At 35.0% G+C, this 13,055-nt stretch overlaps 1 protein-coding gene across 2 annotated transcripts in view; it reads right to left on the bottom strand.

Moving 5' to 3' along the window:
* Window positions 1–13,055, bottom strand: part of FMN2 (formin 2) — a 153,026-nt gene that overhangs the window by 62,928 nt on the left and 77,043 nt on the right. For both annotated transcript variants that reach the window (XM_071549608.1, XM_071549609.1), the window contains one exon: window positions 3,480–3,541. In XM_071549608.1, the coding sequence (XP_071405709.1) occupies window positions 3,480–3,541 (62 nt within the window). The remainder of the gene's footprint in view (window positions 1–3,479; window positions 3,542–13,055) is intronic.

Here is a 13,055-nt window from a genome sequence, read left to right as displayed (position 1 = left end):
CATCAAATGACTTGTCTAAAAATTCTTGCTAAAAGTAGCTGAAACAGCAAGGATATACAGAGATACCCAGGTTAATAACAATTATCATATTCTTTTGTAGCTGAGTCATGTATCAAAACTCAGGTACAATTTATAGTCTTTGCTAGTGTTAAGACATCATACTGCAATTGCTAGTAAAAAAAAATCACAAGAAACAATTGAGGAGAAGGTTTGAATCTTAGTGGCAGAGAGAAGTCATGCACTTCAGACTTCTGAATGCATCTGACACACTTGCAAAGGCATTTTGAGGTCTTTGAAAGCATTGCCCTAAATCTTTTAAAAATAAAGGCACTGTGAAAAATTTACCAGGAGCCAAATTAAGAAAGTATATATGTTTCATTTTTGATGTAAACAGATTTGAAAAGGGTAAATCCAGAGATCATTGATCAAATGTTATACTTTGATACAATTTGTAATCCATTTTTGTACTATTATTTTCAAGATAGAGCAACGACATAAGCAGGAGCAGACGTACCTTGTTTCAGTGATACTTCAGCTACAATTCCAGCTGCTAAGAGGCTATCCATTTTCAAAGTAAACATTCCCTTATTTGCAAATCCATACATTTCTTATCATAACCCACATGTCCTAACCACACACAACAAACTGACAACTCCAATGAATTTTATCTGCCTTCTCCCTCTCTAATTATAACTGTCACCTGAACGCATTGTTATTAGAGTCTGTAAAAGCACATTAAGGTAACTGTTCCACATGCAGTTTTATCTATTAAGACTCTCCTACTGAAATACATAATAATAACACATAGCTAATTATCAACACATTTAAACAACACTTTATAAAGCAAGCTACACAGACGCACGTAAGAGCTATTTGACTGTACTGTACAGTGCTGCAGCAACAAAATCTTTTTCACTTAATGCAATACAACTTAATACTATTAAATAAATTATTGAGGGCTTGCATCTTTGGTGGGGTGTGGGCTTCTTCGTTTATAAAAAGTCACTAAGATGTATACAATAACTTTGTGGTTTAACAAGACTTTAATTCCTCAGTAAACAGGAATTGAGCCCTCGGGACTGTGGCTTTTGAAATTAGGGTGTGTTTCGGTTTGGAGACTGCCCAAATTTCATTCACATTTAAGAAAAAAAAGCACTATGCCAGACACTCGCAATCAGAAAAAAATGATTACCTTCTGAGGAAAGACTGTAAAACAAATGCTCCCATATGTTTCATAGAGATCAAAAAGAAAGGCTGAGAATTAGTATGGTGGTATTTAAATATCCAGCAAAAAAATTCCATTCCAATAAATAAACCCTACAAACTAAAATTTGACTTAATGGCTACAAAGCACATGAATGAGGCAAAGTTAACCTCACTTACAACACAGGATGAGATTGAGAAATAAGGGAGGAGTCAAAAATGCCAGGCTCTCTGGTACCACCCATTGCTTACAACTGTTATTGAACAATATTTTTATAACTAATAAAGCTAACAATGGAAGAAAATGGAAGGTCCAATGTGTTTTGACAAAAGGCTGAAAGGAATAACAGAAAATAAAAGTCAACTAAAAATTCTGCTTCCTTCAAGACACAGTTTTGTCAAACCAAAGATCCAGGAATAAAAATCATGTTTCCTTATTAAACTCTCTCCAAGTAAACTGAGGGGACTTAGTTCTTTGGGGTTTTTTTGGTTGGGTTTTTTGGTTGTGGTTTTGGGGTTTTTTTTTCCTGTCTTATTCAAGCAAGTATAATAAAATTGGACTGATCTAGTTTCTATTCAAAGAAAAGAAATATAGTAGACATTCCAACTTTCTCAGTCTTACCTGAAATTAACATATGATATTCTCCTCAATCAGAACAATATATATTAAATGGCATTTGATTTTTTCAATGAGCTGCAAATTTGCAAGTTCCCCCTTATACTAGAATTCTGAAGTATATTAGAGATTAAATTAAGCAAACTTTGGAAAGTATCTTATTAACACCTTTGCCACATAGGAGGGATATATTTTTAAATGAAAAAGAAAAATCTTCCTCACTAAAAAAGAGGGAAGTATGCAAAAATAGATCATGACTGCAGTTATCTATGTAATACTTCCCACAACACAATCCCTTGCAACCATGCATACGTAACATATAAAATTACTCCAATTTTTTGCATGCTAAAGATTTTATGCAATGGGATATAGCTATGCTGTGTAGGAGAGTAGATTAAAAATAATGGCAAATAAAATAATACAGGCCAAAACAGAAATGCTGTGGCACAAGGATGAGAAGTGTTTATAGAGTTTCGGAGGTAGTTAGAATAGGTTTCCCATTTGATCATTATCTTTCTAGGCAGGGTTGAGCAAATTGGTTCTTCAGAGGTGAAATAAGAGTAGAAGTACTTCCTAGCTCTTGTCAGGCTGTTGGGCTTCTTTTGTTTTGTTTAGCTTCTTGGCTTTTCTATAAAGTGGACTAGAGTTTATTGTCTCTCTTGTCCTCAAAGTGGATTATTTATGAGAAATTTCATAAATCAACAAATCATTCCAAAGTAGCTCACTAAAAGCTATAGTCTACAAACCAAACTGAAAAGCATAAAATTAGTTAACAAGTTATCAAAACTACCATGTGAGGGAAATAATACAATAGCACATGTTGGCCTTCAATGCCATTCTGTGGCTTGCACCTTACGTTTCATATTTTCAGTTCTTTGGAGGGTATGTAGAAAGCCTCTTCACTCTTTCCAGAGATGTTTAACCAGACCTCCAAGTATTCAGGCAATGCACTCATAGAAGGGGGTAACATTCACTGGCCTCATCTGAAGGCAGAAATACGCTTCCAAAATCCACTTTTTTGAATTTGGTATGTGACAGGTTTTGTGAAGTTTTAGAACATGCCAGAAAATATTCTGAATCCCTGATTTTACATACCTAGGGTTCAAATGGTCTCTTACTACCCGACATTTATGAAGTCCTTGGAAGTTTACTTTCTATTACGTTACCATAGAGAAATTATTTTCCTTTCTAAGAGATAAAATTATTTTGGAGGAACCCCTGAAGTAACAGTGAGTAAAAGCTACAGTTCCACAAATAAAATTATTTCTGTTATCAAAACTTTGTTTTTAATTGAATAATATTGTTATATTAATGAAGTTACAAAGTGAAGTCAAAGACATGGACTGTAAGGTCCACTCATGCTTCTTCATCAAAGACTGCCCCACCCAAGAAGGAAAAAAAAGGAACAAAACCAGTTTCTGTTTAGTCATTTAGATGTTGATTATCTTACTTATGTAAAAATGTATGTATAATATAAAACACACAATGGCAATTAATGAAATTTAAATCCATAGTATTTTCATTGCTTTGGAGAAAATAAAGTCACTTCAAGATAGGACATGTTCTACAAGGTTTCTGAATATTACTGATGCAAAGTACAAATACCTTCACATAGATACACAGTATTCCTACATTATATGGAGTTCCTCTGATTACTCACATTCTCATACAGGGCTTGAAGGGTCTCTAGGTCAACCACAGAGTTGTCCAAGTTCACAACAGCTATTAAAAAAAAAGACAATATAAAAAACAATTAGTTGTCAGGATTATAATCCAGCTGTAAAAAGAAAGACTGATCACAACATCCAGCAATAGTTTTTATGACCTACTGGTCACACAACTTAAGGTTTTCAAGTTTATTAATGCCTTGAATAGTGCTGTTCCTATGATTACGGATAGAACCCTGGTAGAGCCAGGTGTCAAGTTTTAAAGAATTCACCTCCCTCCCCCCAAACACACAGGATCCCACGAGTATGGCCATAGTCAGCTTTACATCAGACTTTCATGGTCCAACTGAAAGCATTATAAAAATTTGTAAATCTGCACCACAGCCACACACACACACTCACACAACAAAGCTCATTCCTGCCACTGGTTGACTTCAGTCTTAAACTCATTAATCCGTAAGTCAGCCAGTGAACTTCAAAACACTTGACAAGGGTCAAGTCTTCTATGCACTAAGCTGACACGTTTAGTACGGATAGAAAATATGCCTTTCCTGTTCCCAACCAGTTCTAGTGCCACACACATACTGTATTTTTTTCAGCATCAAAACCCACAGTGGAACAACTCAGAGTGATTTCTATCTACCTAACCTGGAAAAAAGAAAAAAAGAAATTAAAAAACTTTAAAACTTTAGAGGGACGCACTTTTAAGAACACAACCCTGATCCCCCACTTGTATTAGGAACAAGGCATAGGAAATATTTGTGTGAACTACTGAGGAATTGTTCTCAGCTAATACAAAGAATTATTTTTCAAAGAGTGCTTTTCAGTCTTCCTCTTAACACATTTTTGCAAGCACAGTGACCATTCATGGAACAGCCAGATAAATCCAACTCTCCTCATCCATATTTTAAATCTTGAAATAAATTTAGAATGTTGCATTAAAATATATGCGATTGCAATACAATACCAGTTTTCTTCCTATTTTGCACTTCATTAATTTATATCCTTTTTTGTAACAGGCTTTGTGGGTGTGGGGGTGTGTGTCTTGTACGATAAACTGAGTAATTCCCTAGGCATGATTTATCTGGAAACTGCAACACTGATCAGAGAAAGAAACCCAGCACTAGGTTACTTTTATCCATGTCCTTAACTGTCACAGAGAAATTCTGTGTATACACCTAAAGACTACAGACTACAGCATAATTCAAGCTCATGTGTTTCCGATAGCTCTAAAGCATTTAGAGATACCACTCTGAGTCTGGGACTCATCAGGTTTCCACTTTCCAGGCCTGAGACATAGTTTTAGTTGTGGTATAAGAAAATAATAAACAAAGAAGTGTTGATCTTGATTAAACAAAGCAAGCCACACTGTATGTCTAAGCAGGGCATGATGTTAACTTTCAGGACTAAACCACAAATAATTAGGAAATTCTTTAATTTTTCAGAAATAGTAGTTTTGGGTTTTTTCTATTTTTCCCTTGCCAGAAAGCAATGTAGCAGATAATGCCAATATAACAGTCAAAAGTTCAGGAAACATGTTTTTTATTTTCTTTGGGGGGAAGGGGCACGTGCAAAATGCTGCTATTAATTATTTGGACCATTTTTAAACTTCATTCCCCCAACAGAGTGTAGTAATTGTTGCAACAGAGACATAAAGGTGCCCTCTACACAAGGCACTGTATTATACATTGTATTTAAAAATCCCTGTTGCTCAATAAGACTATCCATATGCTTAAAAACATGCCAAATTTGCCACGTAGAACTGGAGACTAAAATTAGCATGCAAATAGTAACTGGGTCTAGATTGGTTTGAGAGCTCTACTTTAAGAAAACACATATGTCAAAGCCTATATAAAAAAAGCTTTATTAAACCCAGGATATATTATGAAACTCAGTTCGTATTATCCCAACATTTCAGCACTTTTATGCTTACGCAATGTTTTCATACATGGACATGCTCACAACCCTTCAACTATTTATTTTGAGTTGTGGTTGCCTTCTGCCTGCTCCACCCTGCCCCCTGCCCCCTTCCTTCCAGAGACTGTCTACTACTGCACTAAGAAATAAGTTCCTACCCTGACTTTTGCTCAATGTTAAGATCACCCATGGATTACTCAGGGAGCAATAGAACACTTTTGTTTGAATGCTTGCAGGAGATAAGAGAACGCCTGGCAAGCACAATGGTGCCAGGTCTGTGTACTTTCAACAGCACAGGTATGCAGAAGAGTGTACATACTTCAGGGAGCTGCTTAAAACAAATCAGTCTGGAGCAAGGACATGGAGAAGTCAGATCCTAGTATATATCTTGAGTGCCCTCCTCCTAAGGCAAATTTCTATATGTTTCATCTAAACATGTATCTGTTCATAAACAGCACTCCAACATCTCACTAGGACTTTTCAATGTTCACATAAGTGTGCTCCTCCCACTTGGGGGAATCAGGCGATGAGCTTCTGTTCCTTGGCAGTACGGCAGCACTTTCATGCAGAACACAACAGCTGGCAAAATAAATCACAACTATTGCATATTTAATTCCATTATGTAGATAATTTGAACTGATAAAAATGATGATGTTTCCTTATGTAGCCAAGCTTACTAGCTAAACATGCTCCCTCCTTGTAATCAGTGTGACTACACAAATATCTAACCAAAGGATTCCATATGTGATGGCAAAATAATGATGAAACATAGACAAGTATTAATTTCCTCATATGAAAATATTCTTAGCTATGCTACAATTTCAATATACTTTGATGCAAACTGTTGGAGAAGGGTTCATACTAGTCTTACATCCGCTGGGTATTTTCACCCAAGTCATAATTTTAGAAAGTGATTGTTGTTTTTTTCCAAAAATGAGATTGACACTTCCTAGTCTTGACTACTATGAAAGTGAAGAATATCTGTTGGTATTTGCTCTAATAAAAAGTACTTTCTTTTAATCACATCAGACCCGGGCAGTAAGAACCCATGTGTTCTTACTGTCAAGATTTCCAAGTTCTGCTCTTTTCCTTCATTTCTACTGCCACTGCTGCCAATAAAACCAGCAGCTCAGCAACAGTTTCAAGGCCTAATACTGTAAAATTATTTGATATCCCTATACATAATTGCCTATATGTACAAATATAGATATATGATTAAATTGAATTTGACCCAACTATGTCCACATACACACACAAATATGCACAGAAAAAATTAAAATAATTACAAATCAGTATCTTTTTTTTTTCTTTTTAAGCTAGCTGTGGTCAACAGATGATTACAGAAAACCCACCCAGTAAAATGAGGATCAATCACAAATGATTGCTTGATACTACAAAGGACAGAGGAAAAGAGGAGGCTTCAAAGGATTTCTAGCCAAATTAAAGGATTTGGGAAACTCTTGTTGGTCTTAAGCTTTTCTAACATTGTCACTGTTTTGATCACAATCTACATGGAAATCTAAACTGGTATCTTTGGCACAGAAATTATAACTTATGATCTGACTGCAAAATATGGAATTTTTACCCAAATGGCAGTTTCCTTTTGACTCTGTATCTTTACAATATGAATTGAATCAAAAAACATATATGCAAACTCATATTAACAAAACCAACTTAGATACTATTTTGAAACTAGAAACACAAAAAAAAAAGCATGTAGAAGAAAAAAACTTACTATTTTTATTAATATCAATTAATTTACAAGTATAGTAGATACCTCCCCTGACAGGAGGATAGCATAGCTGCTAAAAAATAGAGATTAGTGTAAAGCACACAATTATACTCAGAGGCATCTTTGAACTATGAGAACACACAGACTTTCTTCCATATCCATAGAAGCCAATTTAGAACACAGACACATAAAAAACCCCCAAAAACAAAAATAAAACCAAAAAATAATCAAACCAAAACACAAAAAAATAAACCAAACATTATGAGTAATCACTATCCACTAGTCTTTAGAGGAACAAAGTAACCAAGTCATCAATGACATCAAAATTTTCCCAATAAATATAATCCTGAAGAGGAAATGCATGAGAAAATATCCTCAGCAGGAAGCTGGAGGATGCACAGTGTATTGTCAGGACAACTATAAAAGGAAGTAGCTGTATTTTTTTTTCCTTTGTAAGACAAATCATTGCTGTTGATTATTCCAGTATCTGGGAGCATGTGAACTACCAGCTACCACCAAAAAAAACCAAAACGATAGGCAACACAGGCACAGCAAACTTACACTTGCCTGTGGCTGTGAATCTAAATCTACCAGTAGTACCACATACATAAACTGTTAGAGAAAAGACAACTTCCTACAGCTACCCAGTCCTTGGAAATGCTATTTCATTTCAAAGTCCAAAATTTTGGAATTTCTTTTTAAAATTAAAATGCCAAAATTCAAAGTTTCCCATTGCGAAGAATATCAGGAAGAAGAAAAAAGAATTATCAACCTGTTGGATCCAACTTTCATGTTGTAAAAGTCTCATTAGCACAATCTTACATATAGATGACTTTCATGAAACTGATATCCAGTTGAAACCTTAGCCTAATGCCTCAGCTTTTCTTAGCGCAGGTTTCAAATCATAGTCCATATCTTTGGCCTTTCCAAGTATGCTTCCTAAGATTTTCTGTCTCTGAACTCCATCTAAAGTGGCTCCTTCTTGAAACCACCTAGAAGCACTGCTGTTTCCCCAAAGACTGACTAAGCATTTTCCAAATCCTACTTGACTGATAAAAGATTACAGTTTAACTCATCAGAAAGAAGCAGTAGCTGAAGAAAAACCACCTCTGAACCTGCCATGGACTGCTTAGATCCATCTTTCAGGGACACAAACAAGCAAACCACCCACACAAGTTCTTCCTTCTGATTTCCACCTAAATTTACTTCTCTATGACTCTAAAAACCAAGCAGTATCACCCCAAGAGGCCACTCCTTTTTCCTCCTGCACATCTTTGCCTCACTTATTTCGCATCTGCTATCTTTCTCCAGAAGTGCACCATGAACTTGTGCAAGACTTCACAACTTCTCTGTCAAATGGCAGCAACAGGCAGTCAGTACAGCAAACACAAAAGCAGACTGATTCTTCCTCACTGAGCAAAGGACCTCCTACTTCTACAGCAACTAATAACAGTACTCCATCCACACAGTTCTGTGAGTGGCACAGATTTGGGGATTTCACAGCCTATCACGTGACTCTAACATGCAAAATTACAGGATACTGAGAGGTTACAGCTTCCATGGTACTTTTTCCAGACTTTTATCCCCATATAATTCTGCTTCATGTTAACACTTAAACCATCTATACTCCAGGAACATTACTCCAAGCTGAAGAGTGAAAGAAACAGAAAAGGCATCAACTCGTCTTACAACAAAAATGGACTTTGCTGTTACTGAGAACCTATATCAATATATAAAAACATACTAAGCTGTACATAAATAGAGTCTCAAAATTACTAGATAATTTCGAGGCATACCTGTAGCATTAAAATTCATTCAACCAAAATTTAAGAGATATATTAATTTGCAATTATCTAAAAATGATATTTGGAAGAAAAGGAACGTAAATAGATGAGTAGGTCCAATATGTCACATTGTATGATACTCCTTGAATTATTACTTCTGGGTTAAATAAAAACAATAGCTTCTCCAAGAATAATCTGACACAAGAAAAACAAGTCAGATAATATACAGCCTGATCAACTCATGTTTCTGACAATAAATTACAGAAAAAGAATAAATAAACTTTTTTGTTTGTTCACTGACTACAGAGTGGAAGTTTTCCATTAGAGGAAAATGCAAGAACACCACATATGCAAACCAGAAAAAAGGTCTTAATGTGACAATTTCATCAGGTTCATTGGAATGACTGACAGAAGAACTACTCAATTCAGAAATAGAATAAAAACCATCTGCCTCTATGTTCTCATCAATAAAAGAGCCAAGAGAGCCTCAACAGATGATTAAAGTGCAATGGCTTCCTTTGCTGCTATAAAGATTTGCTATGATATAATGTCAAGCTACGTGACAAGTAAACCCAGATTTACATCCAACTTACTATTTATATTTAAAAATAAGCTGCAAAACTTACAGTGTTTTATTGGTTACATAGTAAACCTCCAACTTCAAAAATTCATATCCTTTGTGTTTTTTCCTGGTTTTTTTCTTTTGTTTTTTCTCCTCCCTCCTCCCCCATATGAATTTATCGGCACCATTCATCTAATATTCACAAAGTCATGCTTTTATCAGTGATACTTCCAACAACTTGACAACTACAGCTATCCTCCTGGGATTCTTCTTCATCTTAAATAATAGAAATGTGAATCTCCAATGCATAAAGTTAAATCCCAAATGGGGGTCTTTGAAATAAATGTTGTGCTTACCTAACTGCTAAACCCAAATGTTCCTGTGCTGCAGCAGACACCTAAGGGTCATGACCGTAGAATTTTTAAAGATTCTCAGAAAATAAGTGAAATAAAAAAATTTTTAAACAGGAGTATCTGGGCTTGCCCAACTTGCAGGGAAAACAAACAAGCAAACAAAAACACCATTGATGATTGGCAGGGAGGGTATGACTGCAGTGGGTAGAGTGAAAAATTTTGTATTTTTACCTACCTTCTTGCCCTCAGTACTCTTGTGATATGTTTATCTATTAGCAAATACTCTAACACTCTCAGGATGAAAACTTTAAGTGCACAAAGTACAAAGAAGATTGGATCTTCAACACAAGTACATACAGAATGGATCAGAGGTGAGAAACGGCACTTAGAATGCTTGCACTCAGTTTTACTGTGGCAGTAATTCACCTTGATCTAAAGCTTGTGTAAGAAACCAGAAGAGTCAACAAAATTTCCAAGATGATATCATGGATTAAGCTGAGTTTTTGCTCCAGATTATTTTTAAAGGACTTAAAAATTTTAAATACCTTCAAGAATATGCACTCACATTTCTAGGAAGCAAAAAAGTAAAAATCAATTAAGCAAGACTATGCATTTTCAAAATGTGAAGTAGCAGAAGTAGGAGACTTCCTTGAAAGGAGTGACTCTTTGGTATGATTATTCTCTTATAAACACAATTCAGTTTTTAGACACTTGTCCTTAACATTCGTGTTCTCTAATTTGTATTCCTGATATACATATTGTATCAATAGTAGGGTCTTTTTACATACATATAAACGGATATTCACACATGCAACAAAATATGTCACCACATTTTATATATAGCTGTACACAGTTAATATAAACAGTTACATTAAATACATTTCAAACAATTGACTACTACATTAAGGACAGCAGTTACCGATTAAGTGAAGTCTAACTTCATACACCTATACAGTTTGTTTATAAAAAGTGTGCAAGTTCAGTTCATAGAGAACATATATATATTGTTTGACTCAGTATGTCGCCTTCTTGTCTAGGCAGGGAAAAAAAGCGGAGAGTAATGCTGTAATCCTTTCAGAATAAAATGTTTAAATACAAACACGATTGCCATTGTAGACTGTTTAATTTAGAGAGATTGTATTTCAGTTCTGGTTTTGAGAAGTTTGCTGATTTGACTATAGAGAGTACTTCAATGCTTATCTTAATTGTTTAGATAAGATTTGTTTGAATTTGGCAGGTGAAAAAAACACGGGTGTGGGATATAGGAAGATTGAGAAAAGACTGGCATTTTACCAGATTATGCTTATTTTAAACTATAGTGCATAGAGAAGCAAACACTCTCAATGAAGCTGCCAGGGGCTGGTCATAAGAGAGTGAATTTGAGGTGCAAGACTGACTGGCAGAATTCAAGATTTTCAACAAACTGAAAAGGATTATTATGATAACTCCCAAGCAACTAGTTAAGGCTTAATATACTACACAAATGCAAATGATATAGGACACACTTAAACAAAGTTAAAAAATATAATTGTGCTTTGTGCTTATAATAAGGGGGGTTTGCTCTCTAGGCAAACTTCCTGACCCTTAAATGCATTTTTAAAGTGTTTCAAGAACTACGTTTCTATTACAGAAAGCAAAGTTAGTGCTATAAAACCCCCAATGCTATTCACTTTTACTTCAATATCTTTTTCACTTTCTGGTTAAGGTAGTACAGCATGGCATAGACATTTCATTTAGATGTTCTCAAAAGGAAACATGTCATACCTGTCAACTACGTAACCTTTATGTGGGAAGGCAACTAGAACATAGTATCTGAGGAATATATTTTGGGGATGTTTATGTGACAGTATGTATTTACAGTGCACACTATAAAAACAAACTGTACAAACATGCCAGCTGCACAGGCACATATGCAGTAAATCTGACATTGTGTATCAATCTGTCTTCAGACAGATACGATTTATAGCTTTAAATTCGTAAGTGACAAAATTTGGGTTTCCTTTCCTATGTGTTAGTGTTTGACTTTTCTTTTAGATCCACATAGGCTCAAATGCTTTTCAATTTCTTTCAATGACAGTAAGACCAGAAGTCCCACAGCTAATTATTGTACCAGTGATGGTGTAGCTTCAAGATGTTAGCAAGACTTTTTTGGGATACAAACAAGAGTTCAGGCTTCAAACTAATTGAGACTTTAAATTATGCATGAATGTTTTCAGAATTCAAATTTCCTGACTCTGGGTTTAATTCCACCTTACCTATTTTTTATTAGAGTAGATCACAGTAAACAAAGCCATGACTAACTCTGAGAAGTCCAGTACATAAGCAACGAGAACCGTCCTCTTTCATGCTTTATGGAGCACATTCTAAATTATAAATATAAACAAAGTGCAGGAGGAGGAGGAAGAAGAGATTTATTTGGAATCATATGGTAGTGCACTGTTGAATTTGATAAAATTATCAGTGCAGATAAAAAACACACATATTTTTTCCAAAAAATAGATGCACTGTATGAAGCAACTAACTTGGGATTTTGGCCTTTTTTTTTATTTGCTAGTAAATAGTTAATGCACCTCCAGGTGTGCTCAGTTGGCAATTTACAATATTTACATTAAATTCCTTGTCAGCATTAAATGTGCTAATAACTGCCTAGCCCAGAGATCTGAAAATTTAATTGCTCTTGAAACACTACCAGAAGGGAGTATATCTTAGGCTTTCATAGGAATCTGCTCTCAGCTTACTGCAAATAACTATTTCTTTATCAACATTGAAAAGAACAATATTAAAAATAGTGATTATCCTCAGTGAAATCCATGTGGCAATGTTAATGGGAGAGCTGCATTTTCCTGAGCTGACTCAAACTTGTCCAAAGAACTGCATGCTTTTTAATTATGATCAGTGACGACTAATGTAATATTCCTTGTCTCTCAAGGAATGACTACAAGTTAAAACAGTCTTTGGATTAGAGCTAGAACAGGTGCACTATCAAAAAGACCAACCAAGGATAAGCAGAATAATCTCAAGAACTTGTTTTTCTGTTAAATTGCTTGATCTATTTATTTTATACAGAAGAAAGTTAAGAAGCAACCTGATAACATGCCTACATAAGAAGATATCTAAAAGTAGATGGCTCTGTAATTTCACAGACCAAAACCAGGAAAGAATGAAAAATATCTGTAAATTAATCTGACAAACTCACTAAGAAAAAAACATTTTAAGTGCTG

The sequence above is a fragment of the Pithys albifrons genome, chromosome 2 (assembly GCF_047495875.1).
Source record: "Pithys albifrons albifrons isolate INPA30051 chromosome 2, PitAlb_v1, whole genome shotgun sequence".
In the NCBI taxonomy this organism is placed as follows: Eukaryota; Metazoa; Chordata; class Aves; order Passeriformes; family Thamnophilidae; genus Pithys; species Pithys albifrons.
This window is presented reverse-complemented; position numbering and strand designations above follow the sequence as displayed.